Below are 19,697 nucleotides of genomic sequence, written 5' to 3' on the forward strand. Positions count from 1 at the left end.
ACAAATTGCAAACTGTACAATAATTCTACTTCTCACTTTTGGAAACTGCTTAATAACTAATGGTTATTAGATAAGTACTTCTTACCACCTTCATTGTTCCCACTACTATTTTGAAGAGGAATAAAAGTTGAGTATAAGATGTAACTTTTTTCTTCAAGAACTTTATAGTCTCATTGGAAAGTAAAGATTCTTACATATGAAATAAAACAGTTGAGTACTAAGCTGCCTCTGGCTAGGTGTGTAATACAGAGTTCACTGAGAGGATAAAGAACTGTGGGGATGAATATGACAATTAAAGAGTAATTAGTGACCTTCCTTTGTAAGAGAATGACCATGAGTTAATATCATTAGGATGGCATAAAACTATACTATAATTACTAGGGTTAAGTTAATACCCTTCTTTTTAAAGAAGGATAGGATTTGGGTGGGAATCCAACTGAGAGAATAAATCTAGGCTGGAACCAAATTTATAATTTCAAAATCTATTAGACTAGGTCAGAAAAGGAAAGCCTAGGGTAGGGGCAGAGACTTAAGAAAGGGACTTCAGTAATCAGACTCCAAGTTACTTTACACAACATCTCCTTGACTTTGTACCTTTTTTTGAAGTTTGTATGTTTTTTATTCCCACTTTAATATGAGAGACATTGTTTGAGTTGATGCACTAATTGTGACTGGTCTTTACTTGCTTTATTGAAAGAGTTTTGGAAATGGAAGAGGAATTAGCAATGAGTTGACAGCAGGTTTGGATCAACGTACTTAAGAAGAAATATATAATATATATATAAGAAGAAATAGGTGAAGAACAAGTTTGGTAAATATGTGGGAGGAAAACAAGTGCAATTTTTTTAAGGGTCGTCATATGTATCCCCATCTTTTCACTTATGTAGCTGCCATTCTGGTTCAGGCCCTTATCACCTCATACCTGGACACTTGCGGTAGTCATTTGAGTGTTCTCTCTACCTCAAATCTCTCTCCAGTCCATCCTCCACTCTGCTGCTAAAATGGTCTTCCAAAATTAGCCCAGGTTTGAACATTTCACCAAACTCAGTACACTCCAGTGGTTCTCTGTTACCTCTACCCATGTCTTTTCTCCTGACTGTTATTTTTCCTGGCTGTTTCCTTTGCAAAGAATGCTCTCCCTCCTTACCTTTACCTCATGACTTTTCATGTTCCTTCAAGACTCAATTCACATCTAATCCTCTTCAAGAGACTTTTCATGGTTCCCTTACTGCTAGAGTCAATCTTGCATTATACAGACTTAATTGCTTGTTGTTTGCCTCATTAGAATATGAGCTTCTTGAGGGCAGGGAACACAGCCTAGCACATATCAAATACTTAATACTTATTTATTTGTTGAGGTTGTTGTTGATGATGATGATTGTGGCAGGGTGGGGCAAGGGAAGGAACACAGAAATTACGGTCTTACAGATGAATTTGTACTGGGTATTATGAAGGTTTCCTAACTTTAGTATGCTTGTGATGCTCTTGTTATAAGTTGATGAAGATAAAAGCACAAAATAATGGGAGAGCAGTAGAGCCTAAGTGTTTGCTAAAGTCATTAAGAGGGTAATATTTGAAGTATATAGAAAGGACATAGAGGAAGGAGATAGGGTATTAATTAAAACTTTGCAGAAAATTTCATAAACATGACATGAATGGCAGATGAAGTTAAGTAGTGCAAGGATGAGTAGTTCTGCTACTTTAGTGCTAGAAGGTAGGAGGGATGCATTCCTTGTGAGTTGGAAAATATTGACCGAATTTAGGCTTTTAACAGAAAGGATTGTGGAGTCATCTAGAGTAGGATTTTATTGAGAGAGGAGAAAGTAGGAAAAAAGTTTATCCCTCCTGTAATAGAAGTTCCTTCCTTCCTTCTGTTCCAGTATTCTATCAGCTGTACTAACTAGCTACCCTGGTAATAGAGATTTCAAAGGGCTATATAACCTTGGAGTCGGGAAGATCTGAATTCAAATCCTGCCTTGGATATTTATTAGTTGTTTGGCCCCCCAGCAAGACACAAAACCTCTCTTTTACTCAATTTCCTTAATGTAAAATAGGAGGTTGGACTTGATGACCTTACTAAAGACTCTAAATCTATTTTTAAAAAAATTGGATTGGGCCTTTACCCTTGGAGGAATGAGAATGGCTGTTCCCAGTAAGAGTGGTCATATTTTTTGGTTAGTTCAGGTGATAGAATTAGTTCATATGGCTATCTGGAATGAGGGAAGCAGGACATTGGGAGAGAGAGGGAAGAATGGGTCAGAGGTGAAGAGATTCCTAAGGAGTAGGATTTTTTTTCTATTGATTATCTGAAAAATCAAAGTTGGATTGGCCACCTTCTGTCTTGTCCTATCTATCTATCACAGTTTCTGTGATACTATCATAGTTTTCATTTTTCTTTTACTCTTTGCTGTCCATTGGTCATTTACTCAGATCTCCTGTGCCAGAAATAATCAGCAAAGTTGGTGGAGAACAGAGAATAGAGAACTAATGAGAAACTTGAGGATATTATTGAATCATTAGGCCTAGTCCTGGCTAGGACATGATGGAGAAAACTTTTTACTAGCTCAATTAAACTTTATAGCCAAGCTGAGAAAATATCAGTAGCATGTTCCATCTTTCTCCTTATCATTTATTAATTTTATTAATAATTACATCATGTGTGTTGTTAATTAATAGCTCTTGCAGTTTTACCTAATAGTAGGTAATTTAATGGGTGTTTAGTTCAGTTTTCAATATTGCCCTCAAAAGGCATTTCTGTTTGTTGAGAGATTAAAAAAGAATATTTTTGAAAAAAGATTAGCATTGGACAAAGTAAGTAAGCACTTAACAACTTGTAAAAGTAATCACAGACACACTTGAGTTGGATATCAGTAATTTTCCATCAACTGGAAGTATGTCCAAGCTTTAGTGGAATGATCACTAGTTTCTAGTTCTGATGTTGGCACTTTATAGTCATTGACAAGACATTTTTCCTTTTTTTACTTCAAAGAATACTTGTGCTACTTGCCTCACAGGGTTTTTTGTGAGGAAAGTGCTTTTTAAACTTTAGAAATGTGAGCTATTAAGTTGGACAGGAGGAAAATAAGGAAAAAGCACCTAAATGGCACAATGATTACAGTACTGGACCTGAAATCCAGCTATACATACACTTAAACAGCTGTGTGACTCTATCAAAATCACTTACCCTCTGTTTGCGTCAGTTTTCTCATCTGCAAAATGGAGATAATAATAACACCTACCTTGTTCTGAAGAGAGCAAATGTTATCATTGTAAAGTGCTTATTCCTGGCACATAGTAGGTACTAGCTCCTAAATAATAAACAATGAACTAATAGGAATCCTTCAGGAAATATATATCTAACAGATCTAGTGAAACTAGAATATCCATCTGGTGTTATGTTATTCCATGTTGTTACATCAAAAAGCAGGGTCATTTCTTTTGCTTCTATTAAACCCAGACTCCATGACCTTTAGACTAGTCTATTATTCTTAATGAACATCTTGTACATTGTGTTATGGCATGATTATTTATAGCAGATTTTTATTAGTAAACTCTTAATTATGTTACATAAAAACTTTCCGGGAAGAAATTTGGGATTTTAGATTTTCCACTAATCTTAAAGAATGAAAGTTAAGAGAGTAAATGAAAGTTAAGTGACCAAGATATCATTATATTGGAGTGACCTAGAATTTGTAAACAAGGATGAATCTTGGCCTTCTAACTCTAAATGTAGGACTGTTGCTTTCAAACAGGAAAGCATGAGAAAATTTAATTTTAAAAATTATCAGAAATGCAACATTTTTAGGTAATACTAATTAACAAATAGTTTAATTAATATGGGACAGATCTTCCCTAGTTTTGTTCTGTGTTCCACTCTTGTACTATTTAGAAAGCTAAAGAAAATATTTTAGGAAGTAGTAACGGTATAGGTTCTGATCTTATTAATGTCTCAGGACATCCTGAAACTGCAAGTGAAAATAATGTTCATGTGTTGTATTACCTTCTTGTGTTTGCAACCTGGAAATTGGGTGGGATGGGTGGCTTAGGCATATGTTCTAGGAAAAGGAAATTTGTTTCTAACATGCAGTGTGGTGACTGTTTCCTCAGCTGTGAAATGGGACGGGCTAGTAATGCTTGTAGTATTTACTTTACAGGGTTGTTAATAAGGAGAACACTCGCAGTCTTATAGCACTTTAGAAATATGAGCTATAATTATTATTATGGTCCTGACTAGTTTGTCATATTTAAGATCAAATCTTGATTAGCTGGCATTACTTAGAAATAGAATTCTTTCCTTATTTTGTATTTGCTTAGTGCCAAATGTTTCTTTCCCAGAGTCTTCCCACAATAGTTTTGTTAGCCATTTTTCTTTTATACTGAATAGTACAATTCTTATTGTAATATTGAAAAAATAATATTATGCCAGATGTAATATGTGAAATGTAATATTTAAAAATTTGTTTGGAAATATAATATTAGTTTTAAAAAATATTATTGTGGTCGCTGTTTATAAAAAGAGAAAGACTCCAGCCCCTAAAACCCCTTTTCTCCTTTCACTGTGGCCTGCTGTAAAACATCTCAGGAACTAGTCTCTGAGCTGGACTTGTAACCCTATGTTTCCAGTCATGCTTTTAGGGCTTGCTCAGGTGAGTAGAAAGTTCAAGACCCTAGGAGAAAGGGTTTCCCTTTACACATTATCTAGCTCATCTGAAGAAGACGGTGTGTATTATATGTCTGTTCAGAGAGGAGGAGGGTTGATTTTTTTAGCTCTTTGTTTTTGGATTCATGTTTTTGTGCAATATATATTTGAAGTCTTGATCTTAGGATTTTGTTTGGTGCAGCCTTTTTAAATGTAGAACACATGAGAAGTTTAGTGTAAACCAATGGAAATTCATAATGACTTTCCTCTTTTTCTCTCCATAGTATGATAATCTCCTCAGCCAGTTTGGCTGCATGCAAGTTTCATCTTCAACTTCTTCCCATTCATTGTCTGCTTCGGAGACTAGCCTGCCCCAAAGGTCAGGCAGCAATATAGACCAATATATTCATGATCTGGACAATAATTCTTTTGAGCTGGACTTACAGTTTTCTGAAGATGAGAAGAGGTTATTATTGGAGAAGCAGGCCGGTGGAAATCCATGGTAAGAGCTCTTAATTTTTAACTTGTTTGGTTGCTATTGGAAGGATATAGAAACTATTTACTTTCCTTAAAAGGTGACTTCTGCCTGACTAGTTGAATGATATTTTTTTGTGGCTATAAATAGCCGATTGCCTTTCTAGTATTATAAAATGATAGTGTAACATTGGGGGAAGTTAGTTAATAAGAACAATTATTATGTTTTTGCAATAAGAGATATAGCAATGATAATGCAGGCTTATAGTTCAGGAAAGTAGCATAAGAACAATCATTATGTTTTTGCAATAAGAGATATAGCAATGATAATGCAGGCTTATAGTTCAGGAAAGTAGCAGTGCAAGGGCTCAAAAGCTTGCATTCTCACAAACCATCTGAATCATGTTAATGCAGAGTTTTTCTTAACTTTTTGGTGGAATTCCTGGTTATGATATATTAATATCCTTACTATGGAAGTTTTTTAAATAATTATTTTTAAAAATGACTTACTATGTGAAATGCCTTGTGCTTTTTCCTGGGAGACAGATATAATATTGATCCTGTTCTTAATGATGAGTATACAATAATAGATGCAATTTAGAGTGATATGTGTCTTATTGGAGAGGTCCCTGAAAAATTCAGTGTGAAAATGACTAGGGTTGGGATTTGGGGGTAGTGTGGAGGGGGTATTCAGAGAAGACTTTGTGAAGGCATATTCTGTGATTTGGGCTCTCAAGGAAGAGGACTTTATTAGGTGAGGGTTGAGGAAGAAGAGTGAGAAGTTTATTTTAGGCATGCTATGGTATTATTAGAGTAAAGGAACTGAAATGAAAGGAAGGAAGCACAAGAATAGAGGATAAAGAATAATACAATTTGAGTGGACCATAGACTGCTTGAGGGAGAGGAAATAATATAAAATTAAAGCTCAATAGGTGGATTAAAACAAGATTATGGATATGCTAGAGTGCTGACTCAGGAATTTATTCTTTATTCAGTTGGCAATGGGAGCCTACTAAAGCTTCATTGAGAAGAATAACAGAGGTGCATTGGTGAGGTTACTTTGACATTGGTTCATTTGTGGAGGTTTGTCCAAAAATATAATAGGAAGCCTTGGTAGATTGTGAATTTGGAGGTCTTCAAGTGTAGGATGAATGACTACTTAGCAGGAATGTGTAGTGGTTCTAATGTTTGGAGTAAGGTCCTTCTAAGGTCTGTGATTTTATACATCATCATCTTTGACTCTCAGTCCAACAGAAAAAGTTGTTTTTAGGTAACAATTTAATTAGGAAAAACAATAGTGTTTTAAAAATGCAACAAATATGTAACAAAATTTGTTCCAAGCTATAAAAAATGAGTTAAATTTGTTCATTAAGTGATGATGAGAAAGTAAGTAAAATTTCCCTACAAGTAGTTGTGTTGCCTGAAAATGGATTTTTATTTTCCTAATGAAGTGTTTTGGAAAAATTCTAGGTGAATTATATAAATTGATTCCATAGAACTTCATTCCAGCCTGTTCTTCTATTCAAAATAATATTGTACTATAGCTATTAGTCCATTTTCAAAAGTATAGGTGGCTATTATGGAGCCTTATGGGCAGGCTTAACCTTTTTTTTTGTTTGTTTTTTAGAGGATGCATGCAAATTGGTTGTTTTTTGGACCGACCTTTCCCTTCCTAAAACCTTCATTTGGGAGGGAGCTAAGGTAGAAAAACTCAGAAGATTGCCAAAAAAATATGTTTCTGCTAATAGACATTTCCTACTGGCCCTTCTCAGAGCACACATCTTCTTTCTGGGCATCATTTTAGTCTTACTGGCTCCTTTAGTGTGTGACAAAATTCTATTTAAGCTTCTCTACTTAGCTTTGATTATTGTTCCCTAAAGCTTTTTTTTTTTTTTAGTTTTGTAGTTTTGTGTCAAATGAGCAGTAGATGTGAACTCAGAAAATTTGAGTTTAAATCCCATTTCTACCATTTAGAAACTTTGTCCTCCTAGATAATATACTTCTATTTTGAGCCTCAGTTTTAATATCTATGAAAAGGGGGTAAATCCACTGCTTATTTTACAGGGTTGTTTTGAAGATCAAATTACATAATGAATCAGAATACTTTATAAATTTTTTTTACATTAAATGTGATGTATCACTATTTAATCTTCTTATGTTTTTGCCAGTCACTAAAAAGTTATGCATTATAAAAACAATTCATTAGAGTAAACATAAGAATTAATATTAATTAACTGGGTGTTAAAAGCCAAGAAAATTCCTTCCATTTAAAAAGTTTTAATTAATTATTTATTATGAAAACAATTTCTCAGAACAAAGGAGTTAACTTTAGTTTAAGAAACTGACATATTAAAGTCAAGAAGATTCCATCTATTAAAATTTTTAAATTTAATTAACTAGAAGTAAATCTTTATTATTTGACCATGTAAATAGCTGAATTAATCAAAGGCATAAGAGGTCTCTTTGATTTTTAACTTTTTAATTACTAATTTAGATAGTTGAAGTTAATCATACTTCTTTGCTTGGTATTCAAGGGCTTTCATTTCTCTTCACTTTTCCTGGAATTCCGGCCTTTCATGATTTGGATTTTTCCACCAGTTGATTATGCTTTGGCTATTCTGTTTATGGAATATAACCTGTGCTTTCCTATATTTATGCATTTCTTGCACTGTTCCCTTTTAATGTTATCCATTCCCATCTTTCCTACTTGCTTTCCATATCCCTGCTCTAACTCAGATGTCATATTTTCTATAAAGTCCTTAGCATTTGTACTGCTTTTAATGCACTCTATTTTGCTATCTACTTTATATTATAGTTTTGTTTATGTCTTTTCTACTTTATTTCTATGGTAAATAAATTCCTGAGATGGCAAGAACTGTATTTTATTCATTTAATCAAAAAAATCTTTTAATACCACATGCTAGGCATTGTGATAATTCTTTCTTTTATGTCCACATCCACCTAATCAGAATTCTATTAGCTGTTGTCAGTGGACCTTTAGGCACTCTTTTTTTCTTCACAGAGTAGGTTCTAGTAAATGCTTATTGACTGTCTGATAATCCCTGATAAGCATACAAAGAAAAAAGTAAAATAAACCAGTCCTTGTACTGAAGTAATTTATGTAGAGGTGACAACATTTGTAAACAGATATGCGCTCTCTCTCTCTCTCTCTCTCTCTCTCTCTCTCTCTCTCTCTCTCTCTCTCTCTCTCTCTCTCTCTCTCTCTCTCTCTCTCTCTCTCTCTCTCTCTCTCTCTCCCTCTCTCCCTCTCTCCCTCTCCCCCCCCTCCCCCCCCAAGCTGTATTAGTATTAGTATTACCTAAAAAGATTTACCAGTGAATTCTATCAAAAAGACATTTAAAGAAATTTAATGCAACATTATACTAATGTTGGCCAAAAAAAAAGGCAAATTATAAGCTTCCTTTAATAATATCAATATATTGCAACTTTTTAAAAAATTTGTTTGAATCCGTTAAGATCCTTCTTCTGATATTGTTACCCAACTACTTCTCACCCCAAATGAGAACATTTGAAAACCAAACCCTATTATAAACATCTATAGTCAATCAAAACAAAATTAGATGCTGACCATGTTCAAAAAACTTTGTTTCCTTCTGCAGTCTAAATCCTTATAGGAGGTAGGTAGCATATTTTATCATTATTCCTCTGGGATCTTGGTTGGGTCATTACACTGATAAGAATTCAGCACAGTAGTATTCCATTACATTGATTTACCATAATTTGTTCATCCATTCTCAATTTATGGGTACCACCTTAGATTCCCATTCTTTGCCACCTCAAAAAGTTATAAATATCTTTGTATATCCATATAGTTTGTTTTAGGATGGACCTCTCCCTTAATCTATATTCCCTTTAATTTCCCCTCTCCTGTTTTCTTTCTATTTTTCCTATTGAGTGAAATTTTTGTACTCATCTGAGTTTGTGTATTCTTTCTTTATTACCATTTCAGATGAAAGATTCATTCGTTATCTCTTCCCTCTGCCCTACCTTCTTCTTGTTTGTATAGATGTCTATTTGTATACTTTATTTACATTGAGATAATTTTCCTTAACTTTTTTATCCATCTCCCTCTCAGTATTCCCTTTCTTAAGATCATTGATATTAAAAAAAATGATATAAGAAGAACCATTCTCAGGCCTTGTTTAATTGGATCCTCTGTTTGAACCCTGATGATGATAGGGTTCAGAGAGGACACATGTATTATCTCTCTCCATATCTAAATGTAAGCACTTTATCCTTGTTTAGTCGTTTTTATCATGGTTCTTTCATGTTTACCTTTTTCTACTTCCTGTTACTTCTTTGTTTGAATATTGTATACCAAGTTCTCTGCTATTTTATAGTGGTAGCTGTTAAATCATGTGTGATTCTGACTCTTACTCCTTTGGCTTTTGGCTATAATGTTTTTAGAGATCTGAGCAGTTTTCTTGAAATAGGATGTTTAGGCTTTTTTTTAATCTTGGTCATGGTTTTCAAATAGTTCTGTGATTCTTAAATTTTTTCTCCTTGATATCTTTTCCAGTTCAGTTGTTTTTGCTATCAGATAGATGCTTTAACATTTTCTCCCCCCCCCTCACCCCCAGCATTTTCCCTTTGTTTTAATATTTCTTGTTTTATTAAGTCATTGGCATTTAAATTTATTGTTGTGGATTTTGTTGCTAGGGCAAAGTTTCATACTTCTTGTGGCAAGCTATTACTTCCTTTTCCAATTCTTTCTTCCAAAGCTTTCATTTCTTTTACAAATTTTTCTCAAACACACTCATTCCAGGAATTCTAGTTGAGTTTGAATTTGTGCCAATAGTATTTTTCTCTAAGGCTCTGCTTGTTTGTGTTTTGAGTGCCCCCACCACCATAATAGCTGATTGTAGTAAGGTTCTTATTTGTTTGCCTCTTTCTGGGACTTGATGTTAGTGCTGAGCTTTGTGGCAGTTCTGGAGAAAAGGTTAGGGGTTGGTCCTGTTGCTGATTTCCTGGGGTAGTTAAGATTTTAGAAATAGGCAAGACATTAGTAAGCTTTCAGTGCTTACAGAGTGGTCTGTTGCCCCTTTGGTCTTAGCTCTTCAAGTTCTTGACCTGGGTTTGAATCTGTGCAAGACTGCTGCTACACTCTGCTCCATCAGTTAGCTAGAAAGCTTTGTTGACTCAAAGTGACAGAATTATAAGTTGCCCTTTGGTCTAGGTTTCTTGCCTTGGTTATTTCTTTTCAGGCTGCACTAGATGCTATCAGTAAGATTGTGCCACATCACTGCTGCTGGCTTCTAAACTTCCTTTTTTCTTGGTATACTGCCCAGGGTTTCCTTAAGCTGTATGAAGGTCTCCTTGTTCCACCTGGGATATGGAAACTGGGTCTAGTTAGTGTATGACAGAACTACTAGTTGGCACCTGTCTCCTCACAGTGCTCTGGTTTGAGCCATTATGAATCTGGGAGCTCCTTTTTTGCTGGTTTATAACCACCACCTCCTGAATGCTAGAATGCTCCATGTACCTTGTGCTCTTGACCTAGCCTTGTCCCCAGACTTCTCCATTTGCTTCCCTATGCCAACTTAGACCCACTATGACTATTTCTGGATTTCTCCATCAGAATTTGATATGGTGCATTTTATAGATATAAACTGTTAGGTGAGTTGTAATAGAATCTCAGCTATATTCTAAATAATTCTTTATATCTAAACCAGGGAAAGGCAAAGCAGAGAAAGAAAACTATCTCTAATTAATGCAAAAATGCTAAATAAAATATTAGAAAAGAGGCTACAACATATTAAAAAGTTACAGACTATGATCATGTTGGATTTTTACCAGGAATATAGGGTTAATTATAACATTAGGAAAACTATTAACATAAAAGATCACATTGATTACCCAAACAATAACATTCACATGATTGTATCAGAATGTGCAAAAAACTTGACAAAATATGGCATTTAGTTTAAGTTAAAAATGCTAAAATTGACAAAAATAATGGAATCTTTCCTTAAGATAACTATCTAGAAAACCAAGAGGCATGTATATGGGGGATAAGCAAGGATGTTCATTACCACCAATGCTAACTATATTTAAAAAAGGAAGGAATAAAAATAGACAATAAATAGTTACTACTTTTTTCAGATTATATAATGTAGTTAAGAGAATTCTTGAGAATTAACTAAGATTGATTGAAATAATATTACCCAAGTTTCAGGGTATAAAATAAATCAGTATAAATAATCAGCTTTTCTGAATTTTACCAGGAAAACCCAGAAAGGTTAAATAGATGAATTACAGCCAGATTTGCCACACAGTATATGGAATATTTGTGAGTCTATGTATTAACACATGGGGAAACTGTATCAGTATAAAAGCAAAACATTAGGGGACAGCTGGGTGGCTAAGTGGATTGAGAGAATCAGGCCTAGAGACGAGAGGTCATAGGTTCAAATGTACCCTCAGACACTTCTCAACTGTGTGACCCTGGGCAAGTCACTTAACCCCCATTGCCTAGCCCTTACTACTCTTCTGCTTTGGAACCAATACATAGTATTGATTCCAAGATGGAAGGTAAGGGTTTAAAAAAAAAGCAAAACACTATAGAAATACAGACCTGAATAATTGACAAGATCTTAATTATTCATGATTGGGCCATGCCAAAGTAGTAAAAGTGACAAAACTCCCTAAATGAATATACTTAGAGCCATTCTAGTCATAATACCAGAGTCACATACCTTAGATTTTAAGGAAAATAGATTTCAAAATATACCAGGAAGAAAAGGTGGGAACCCATGGACTAAAAATTGTATAGAGGAAAGTAGTTTAGGAGGAATGAGGAAATGATTAATAAGGAAATTTGAAGGCACAAAAAAATAATTCTGATAAAGAAAAAAGGATGATCTGTTGAAAGAAATTAATTGCAGATGCTTAGGAAACTCAATGATGCATTTAAAAAATGTAAAACAAATGGAAATAAAAGCATGTAATGAGAGATGAGTATACAATAAAAGCATGTAATGTGCTTGTAAGAATGGTGTTTGGTGAGTCAAGGCTCAGGATAAGTTGATATGGGTTAGGAAAGCTTTAGATCGTGAAAAGAAACAAAGATTTTAAAGGCCTATTCGGAAAGAAGGTCAAAGAAGAGGTAGGACCAGGGCTTTGCTTAGTTAGGAAGATAATAATCAGTGACTAAAGTAGAGCTTTTTAGCTCTTTTCTTCTATTCTTCCCCCTCCCCCTCCCCGCAATTGGAATGATATTTGAAAGGATAGAATATAACTGGTTAATAGGATATAAATCAGGATACTTAGGGAGACACTGAGAATCACATATTGTCACTCTGGTTCTCTGCCGTATCTGATCAATTTTTCTCAGGCTTCTTGACTGAAATTTCATTCATATCATGCCCATCAACTGTAGGCATCCTCCAAGAAGTCTCTTTTCTGGGTCCCCCTTTTCTCTTTCCTGAGTTAGTTCATGAAGCCTTGATTAACCACGTCCCTGGGTGATGGAAGAACTGATGGTTTTGCTGAGCCTGATGATCTGGAGTCATGGAGAATAAGAAATGAATCATATGAAAAAGCGAAATAAATGTCCCAATTATTGAAAAAAGGAGGAAGAGTATCAATTCTTTTATTGGCAACTGAGCACAACCTCAATGTTTGGTAAAATTCTAGAACATTTTGTTCTATCGAATAATCTATGAAGATATAGATAGTTCATGTCTAAAAAAGGAAACAGTTGTCATTGGATTATATATTGAAGTTAGAAGGGACCCTAGTTTGTTCCAATGCTCTGTTCTTACAGGTGAGGAAACTTGAGTCACCAAAGTGGTCAAGTGGCTTGAAGAGTTATGCAGGTAATAATTGACAGAAAGAGTAGCATGGATAAATTAAGAATAGGTCATGACAAAATAACATTTCTTGTTTAAAAAAAAAAAAGATTGATTCTTTTTTGTTTTTATGCTAGTTATTTTAGTACTTCACTGACCCTTTTGTGTGACAAAGAAAAACAAAGAAAAACACCATGCATCTGATTTCCTGCAAATCCTCCAGCCCTCTTTTTGTCCCTTAAGGGATTCACACCTTTAAAAAATAGTAATGTATTAGACTGCTATATCAGAGGGATGATCTAAATTGCATTTTAGCAAAACTTTTGGCTAATAGTATTTGTATGTTATTTTATATATGAACTATAAAAAGATGTGTGCAAGAATCAGATGTCAGCACACTATGATCCATCTTCTTCATTTGGCCTGCTGATTGTTTTGGGTACCTTGCTGGTTGTAGAACAGGCAGTGGATCCATTCAGGCCCTGCAGGCTGTAGTCTTCCTATTAATAATAGGTAATTTGGAACTGTTTGAATGGCTGAACTCAGAGAATAGTTTTTAGTTATTGGAAAGATGTTTTTATTTTATTTTAGTATCTCAAGCATTAGTGCTTGACCCTTTACTGATTAACTTTTTATCAGGGACATGAAGGCATAAATGAAATACACATAAAATTTGAAAGGAGTTAGGGCGCCCCCCCCCCCAATATCTCCATATGTTAGAACATTGGGCCAAATTTAAATTTTATTTAATAGGCAAAGTCTGATATTTGTGTTAAAATCATTTTCGTAAGTTTTAGAAAATGTGGGCTAGAAGAACCAGGAGAATCTTATACACAGAGACGGATACACTGTGGCACAATCAAATATAATGGACTTCTCTGCTAGCAGCAATGCAATGATCCAGGACAATCCATTGGAACTTATGAGAAAGAACACTATCCACGTTCAGAGAAAGAACTGGAAGTAAAAATGCAGAAGAAAAACAACTGCCTGATCACATGGGTTGATGAGGATATGATTGGGGATGTAGACTCTAAGCAGTCACCATAATGGAAATATGTCTTGATCAATGAAACATGTAAACCTAGTGGAGTTGTTTGTTAGCTACAGGAGGGGAGGGAAAGAACATGAATCCTGTAACCATGGAAAAATATTCTAAATTAATTAAATAAAATATTTCAAATCAAAAAGAAAAAAGGAAATTGGGCTATGGCTTGACAACAGTTTTTCTGAGTTTTTCCAGTTTTAGTTAATTGGAAAAATAACATGAGGATAATAATATGACTGACAAAAAGTCAATGCATCATTAGTCTGCAGCAAAAGAGGAAGTTACGTCACGGTACTGGCCTTTTGTCAAACTACATCTAGAGCCTCATATACAGCTTCGGGAGCCACATTCCTAGAAGGACTGTTGCTAGAGATATGCATACATGTATACATACATGTGTGTATGTAAATACATACACATATACACACATTTCGATTAACAAGCATTTGTTTTCTGTCTCTCCTAAGTGGTTATTAATAAACTTTTTGGAAAATTAGAACTTGAAGTTAATAATTTAAATATAACATGTGCTGGAGGTTGGGAGAAGGGGAGGGCAAAGGAGGAGAGGAAGAAAAACAAAACTCCTATAACTAATTTGCATTTTAAAGCAAAATAAATTCCTTCATTGGCCATGTTCACAAATGTATGCTACATCTTTAATTTATCACCTGGAATCGTGGTTGGTCATTATTGATTATAGATAGGTCTTAGGTCTTTCAAAATTATATATCTTTATAGTACTGTAATTGTATAAATTGTTCTCTTGATTTTGCTCACTTCACTTAGTCCTGGATAATCTTAAATCTGTAATTTGAAAAATTGACTTCCCTTTTTTGAATATAACTGAAGGTTTCCTGGGATGTGTGTGTGTGTGTGTGTGTGTGTGTGTGTGTGTGTGTGTGTGTGTGTACACATACTCATTAGTTCCCATATATGTTGATATATTTGAGAACAAATGAATGTCAATAAGAGGAACCCAGAATCAATCCCTAAGGATATATAAAGCCTTTGAAACTAAAGGACATGAAGACATGTACAGGTGCCACTTTCATAACTACTAATTTCAAGTAGGAATTCAAGAAAAAGAAGGATACTGAAAGTGAACAATTGGTTAAGGTAATGATGTTGGAGAACTGGAGTTAGCTCTCTAGATCATGACTAAAGACATCAGGATGTTGAGTTTTCAGAAGAAGATGAAGGCCTTCTTGCCACAGACCTATGTTAGAAGAATTTACTTCCTTCCTGTTTTGAAAAGTGTGTTTGACCATCTCTAGTCCTGTTTTCCATAGTTTTTGGGGATCACCAGCAATTACTTAGGAATCACATCCACAAATTATTTCAGTGTTGAAACATAATTTTTCTAGGAACTCACCATTGCTAGATGCTTAAAAAAAAAAACCCACAAAAAGCCTAAAAGCTATTTTGTATCCTCAGTAACTATTATTATTTTCCGTGTTAGTCTATAGATCATTTCCTTTGGTACAGAAACAGGAACAAAATAGATGTGAATCATTTGTATCTTTTCTCTCCCTTTCATTATCATTTCCCCATCTTCCACCTTTTCCCAGTAAGGTCTTATGTGTTGTTTCTCCCTCCCAAACCTCCCTTCCCTATGAGGTCTTAACTGAATCTTCCCTAGGACTAGCGCTACCTACCTTCATTAATTTAATTTTTATTTACTTGGTATACATTTTGTATTTACTTATGACTTATGTTTTATTTCTTTCCTCTTCTTGACCTGAGATAGAATGCAAGCTCTTTCAGGTTAGGAACTGTCTTGCTTTTGTATCCTCAGGACTGAGTAGTATAAGAACAGTATTAATATTGCATAGAGTATAAGTATTTAGTTAATGTCTGTTGAATGGATGATTAAATGATTTAGAAATTTAAGTAAATTAAAATCAAACTTGAAACTAAGTTACTTTTTCTCTAACATGAATTTGAGTTTAAAGACTATACTTAAAACTTTTTGATTATCAACTATTCTTTACTTTGTTGTTACTTTACTCATTACTTTACATGTTTGTGATCCCAAACCTTGACTTGGACTTCAGAGTGAGTCCTAAATTTAGGTTTGAAAGGTAAGTCAAGATTGCTAATTTCCCATTGTCAAGCCTATACAGGATTTCTTTTTACTGGAATTTTTAGGATCATTGGATCATAATTTTAGAACTGGAAGTGACTTTAGATGTCTTCTATTCTAACCCCCTAATTTTACAGATTAAGACACTGAAGCTTGGAGAGGTTAAGTCTCTGACCGTAACATAGATGATTCATTTATGGTTTTGTTATAGAGTTGTGAAAGATAAAAATGTAGAAATATTTTCCCCAGTAGTTTAATGAGGGCAAAGTTTTGATGAGAGATGTGTGTTTTGGGGAAATATGAAGAATTTCCATAGATGTCCATCTAATTACTCAGACAAAAGTACCTCATTTACATTTTTCTTTTCTTATTTTAATAGGCACCAATTTGTAGAAAATAACTTAATACTAAAAATGGGTCCAGTAGATAAAAGAAAGGTAAGTAATGTTCATCTTGAATACCTAGTTATATATCTAAATATTTTCCAGTGGTGTTTCTAAGAAGATGCTTTCTCCTGCACAATAGATTTTTTTAAAAATTAAAAAATTTACAAAAAGCTATTACTTCCAGGTACTTTGTAGTATACAGACCATATGAAGTGGGGTAATTATTAATATTCTCATTTTATAGATGAATTAAATGAGTCTTATAAAGGTGAATTGACTTATTGAAGGTCACATAGCTTGTAAATAGCTGCCTCAGTCTTTTTTTCTAACTTCTAAATGGAAGACTCTTCCCATGTTTCTCACATTCCATACTATCATATTATTTGGAGTTAATAATTAAACCAGTTTAACAACTGAGGGAAATTGTAGCAGGTGAAAAACCAAAGGAGTAATATGTGTACTTGTCTGATGAAGGCATAGTAAAATTCATACCAAATTTCACAGTGCTCTCAGGCCAATATACTCTTTACTATATATTTGACTGGTTTCCCCTTTCTTTTAAGGAGGACTTTGCTTTTTTGGTGGGTGTTCTCAGTGTTCTAGAAATTTTTCTTTTCCTAGAAGTTAAATAAATAAAGTAAATTTTTCAAAATTGAATTCTATTTTGAAGAGATATAAGTTTTGTTAAAATAGTTTTGAAGTTCATGTCTGAAAAGTAAAAGGTTCACAAATTTTCATCAGCTTTCATGCTCTCCTGGTCTTTTGCATTTCTCAGTGTTATTACTATGCTCTCCTTAGTTTATTATTTCTGTCTATAGTCTAAAATAGCTGTAAATAATTTCCCTTTACTCCAGGAAGGAACAGGAAAAAACAAGAAAGAAAAGAATGGGGGAAACCTGATTGGAAGAGCCCTTTAACTTCTTTCAGTCATTGGCACTTGTTTGCTTGTTTCTTAATCTGCCTATACCAATCTATCTAATAGGATTTAGGATATTCCAGAGTCAGATGCATTGGAAGTACATGAATTTGATAAATGAAGGGTAAACTATATTTCTGAACCCACCTTAGAAATGCATGTCTGTCTTCTCTATTTTTCCTCTTCCCTTTTTGGGGCTGCTATTGGGGAAATTCAGGAGATTTATATTGTCCAGACAGATGGATGGTACTTGTTTGCCGTAATGACTAGTATTAGCTGGCTTCTAGGAACTTTAATGGCCAATCAAAGAAGTGATACCATAAAGAACTCTTGGTTTTTCATTTTGGATAACATGGATCTTTATGTTTATTTGTATCAGGGTTTATTTGCACGCCGTCGTCAGTTGCTCCTTACAGAAGGGCCACATTTGTATTATGTGGACCCTGTCAACAAAGTCCTGAAAGGAGAAATTCCCTGGTCACAAGAACTTCGGCCAGAAGCCAAGAATTTTAAGACCTTTTTTGTTCACACAGTAAGTATTCTTCCTGATTGCTTTCATTTTTCATAAATAAATATATACAATTAATTAAAAAAGCTATAAGGTGCTATAGTTTATAAACCTATTATATAGTGTCAGTATTTTCTTTCAGTACTTCAAAAGATTTGTGATTTCATCAGTGTGAGAACTTTTTATACTACTATATCACCCTCAAGGCTTGAGTAGTGATTCTCATGATGAACATTTCTAAACTTAAACTGATCCTCAGATAACAGACTCATGTTCCATGACCATTTCCATATTTGAAGGCTATCTGGTTCCATTAATATAGTCCTTGAGAATCCAGTGTGACCTCTATCCTATGATTGTCATTAGAATAGAACTTTTTAAGGGGATACCTATTTTATAGATCAGGAAATCAAGTTTAGAGTGGTTTCTTAACTTGAACATAGTCTCAAAAACCAATAAATAATAGAGCTTGAACTTAAATCTATTTTTCTAACTTGCATGTTTTCTTTTCTTCTGTTTGACATTGTTATGCATGATTGGCTGGACTGAGTTGGAATGGTCATAAAGAGAACATTGCTATGTAAACGTTTTTCTTATGCTGACTTTTGACCTTCCACCCCTCTCAGGATCAGTTAGAACACAATTTTGAGGACTTAGTTCTACTTGGTTTCTGTTTTCAGATATCTGGTATTTCCCCCTTTTTTTTCCTTTCCATTTTTCAGACAATATTTAATTTTTAATTTTATTGGCATCTTTTGTTTTAACTCTAGTCATTTCCACTTGTGTTATCTTCCCCTTTTTTCTTCACTTCCCCACACTACTTCTGACATCATATGCAACATTCTGTAACTAATCCTTTATACCTCAAATAAGGATGATAGTTCTCCCTTTCTTCTCTAGGACCATTATTTTATGGGTTTTTTTTTTTTTTTAGTTTTAGGTTTTGTTTTTTTTTTAGGTGGCAATGACATTTTAAAAAAGCTGTCATCAAAACTAGTAGAATAGACTCCCAGAAAAGAGTAATAAAAGATCATAGTAACCTTAACAATTGTAATTGACAAAAGTAAAGATCCAAGTTTTGGGGACTAGAATTCACTCTTTTCGTAAAAATTGTTGGGAAACCTGGAAAGCAGTTTGACAGAAACTAAGTTTAGACCAATGTCTTATACTATTTACCAAGATAAGATCAAAATAGATGTATGACCTAGACCTAAAGGGAGATATAGACATGTTAGAAGAATAGGAAACATATTACCTATCAGATTTGTGGAAAGGAGAGAAACTTATGACTAAATAAGAGGTAGAGAACATTATGAGATATAAAATGGAAAATTTAGATTACATTAAGTTTAAAAGGTTTTGTACAAATAAAACTAATGTGTTCAAGATTGGAAGGAAAGCAGAAAATTTTGGGGAAAATTTATAGACAGTTTCTTGGACAGAAGTCTCATCTGAAATATATGGATAACTTTTTCAAATTCATTAGAATATGAGGTATACTCCAATTGATAAATGGTCAAAATATAGGAACAATCAGTTTTTGGATGAAGAAATAGGTCATGCTAATCAAAACCATTCTGATGTATCATCTAACATCTATCACATTGGCTAAAATGATAAAAGGACAAAATGAAAAATGTTCAACAGGATATGGAAAAATGGGGACACATACATTATTGACAGAAATTGAACTGATAGGACCATTTTGGAGAGCAGATTGGAATCATGCCCAGGGAGATATTAAATTGCATACCCTTTTTCCCAGAAGTAATACTGTTGGGTCTGTTTCCCAAAGTGATCATGGGGAAAAAAGCAAAATAAACCAAATGTTC

General features: G+C 34.0%; 1 protein-coding gene across 6 annotated transcripts in view; it reads left to right on the forward strand.

Annotated features, from left to right (window-relative positions):
* PDPK1 (3-phosphoinositide dependent protein kinase 1) overlaps positions 1-19,697 on the forward strand; it is a 137,577-nt gene that overhangs the window by 111,067 nt on the left and 6,813 nt on the right. For 5 of the 6 annotated variants that reach the window (XM_056805774.1, XM_056805775.1, XM_056805773.1 and 2 more), the window contains 3 exons: positions 4,924-5,141; positions 16,435-16,492; positions 17,737-17,889. In XM_056805774.1, the coding sequence (XP_056661752.1) occupies positions 4,924-5,141; positions 16,435-16,492; positions 17,737-17,889 (429 nt within the window). Of the gene's footprint in view, positions 1-4,923; positions 5,142-13,715; positions 14,472-16,434; positions 16,493-17,736; positions 17,890-19,697 lie in introns of those variants that run through there. The other variant, XM_056805777.1, reaches the window with a different exon arrangement.

Source organism: Monodelphis domestica, chromosome 7 (assembly GCF_027887165.1).
Source record: "Monodelphis domestica isolate mMonDom1 chromosome 7, mMonDom1.pri, whole genome shotgun sequence".
Classification (NCBI taxonomy): Eukaryota; Metazoa; Chordata; class Mammalia; order Didelphimorphia; family Didelphidae; genus Monodelphis; species Monodelphis domestica.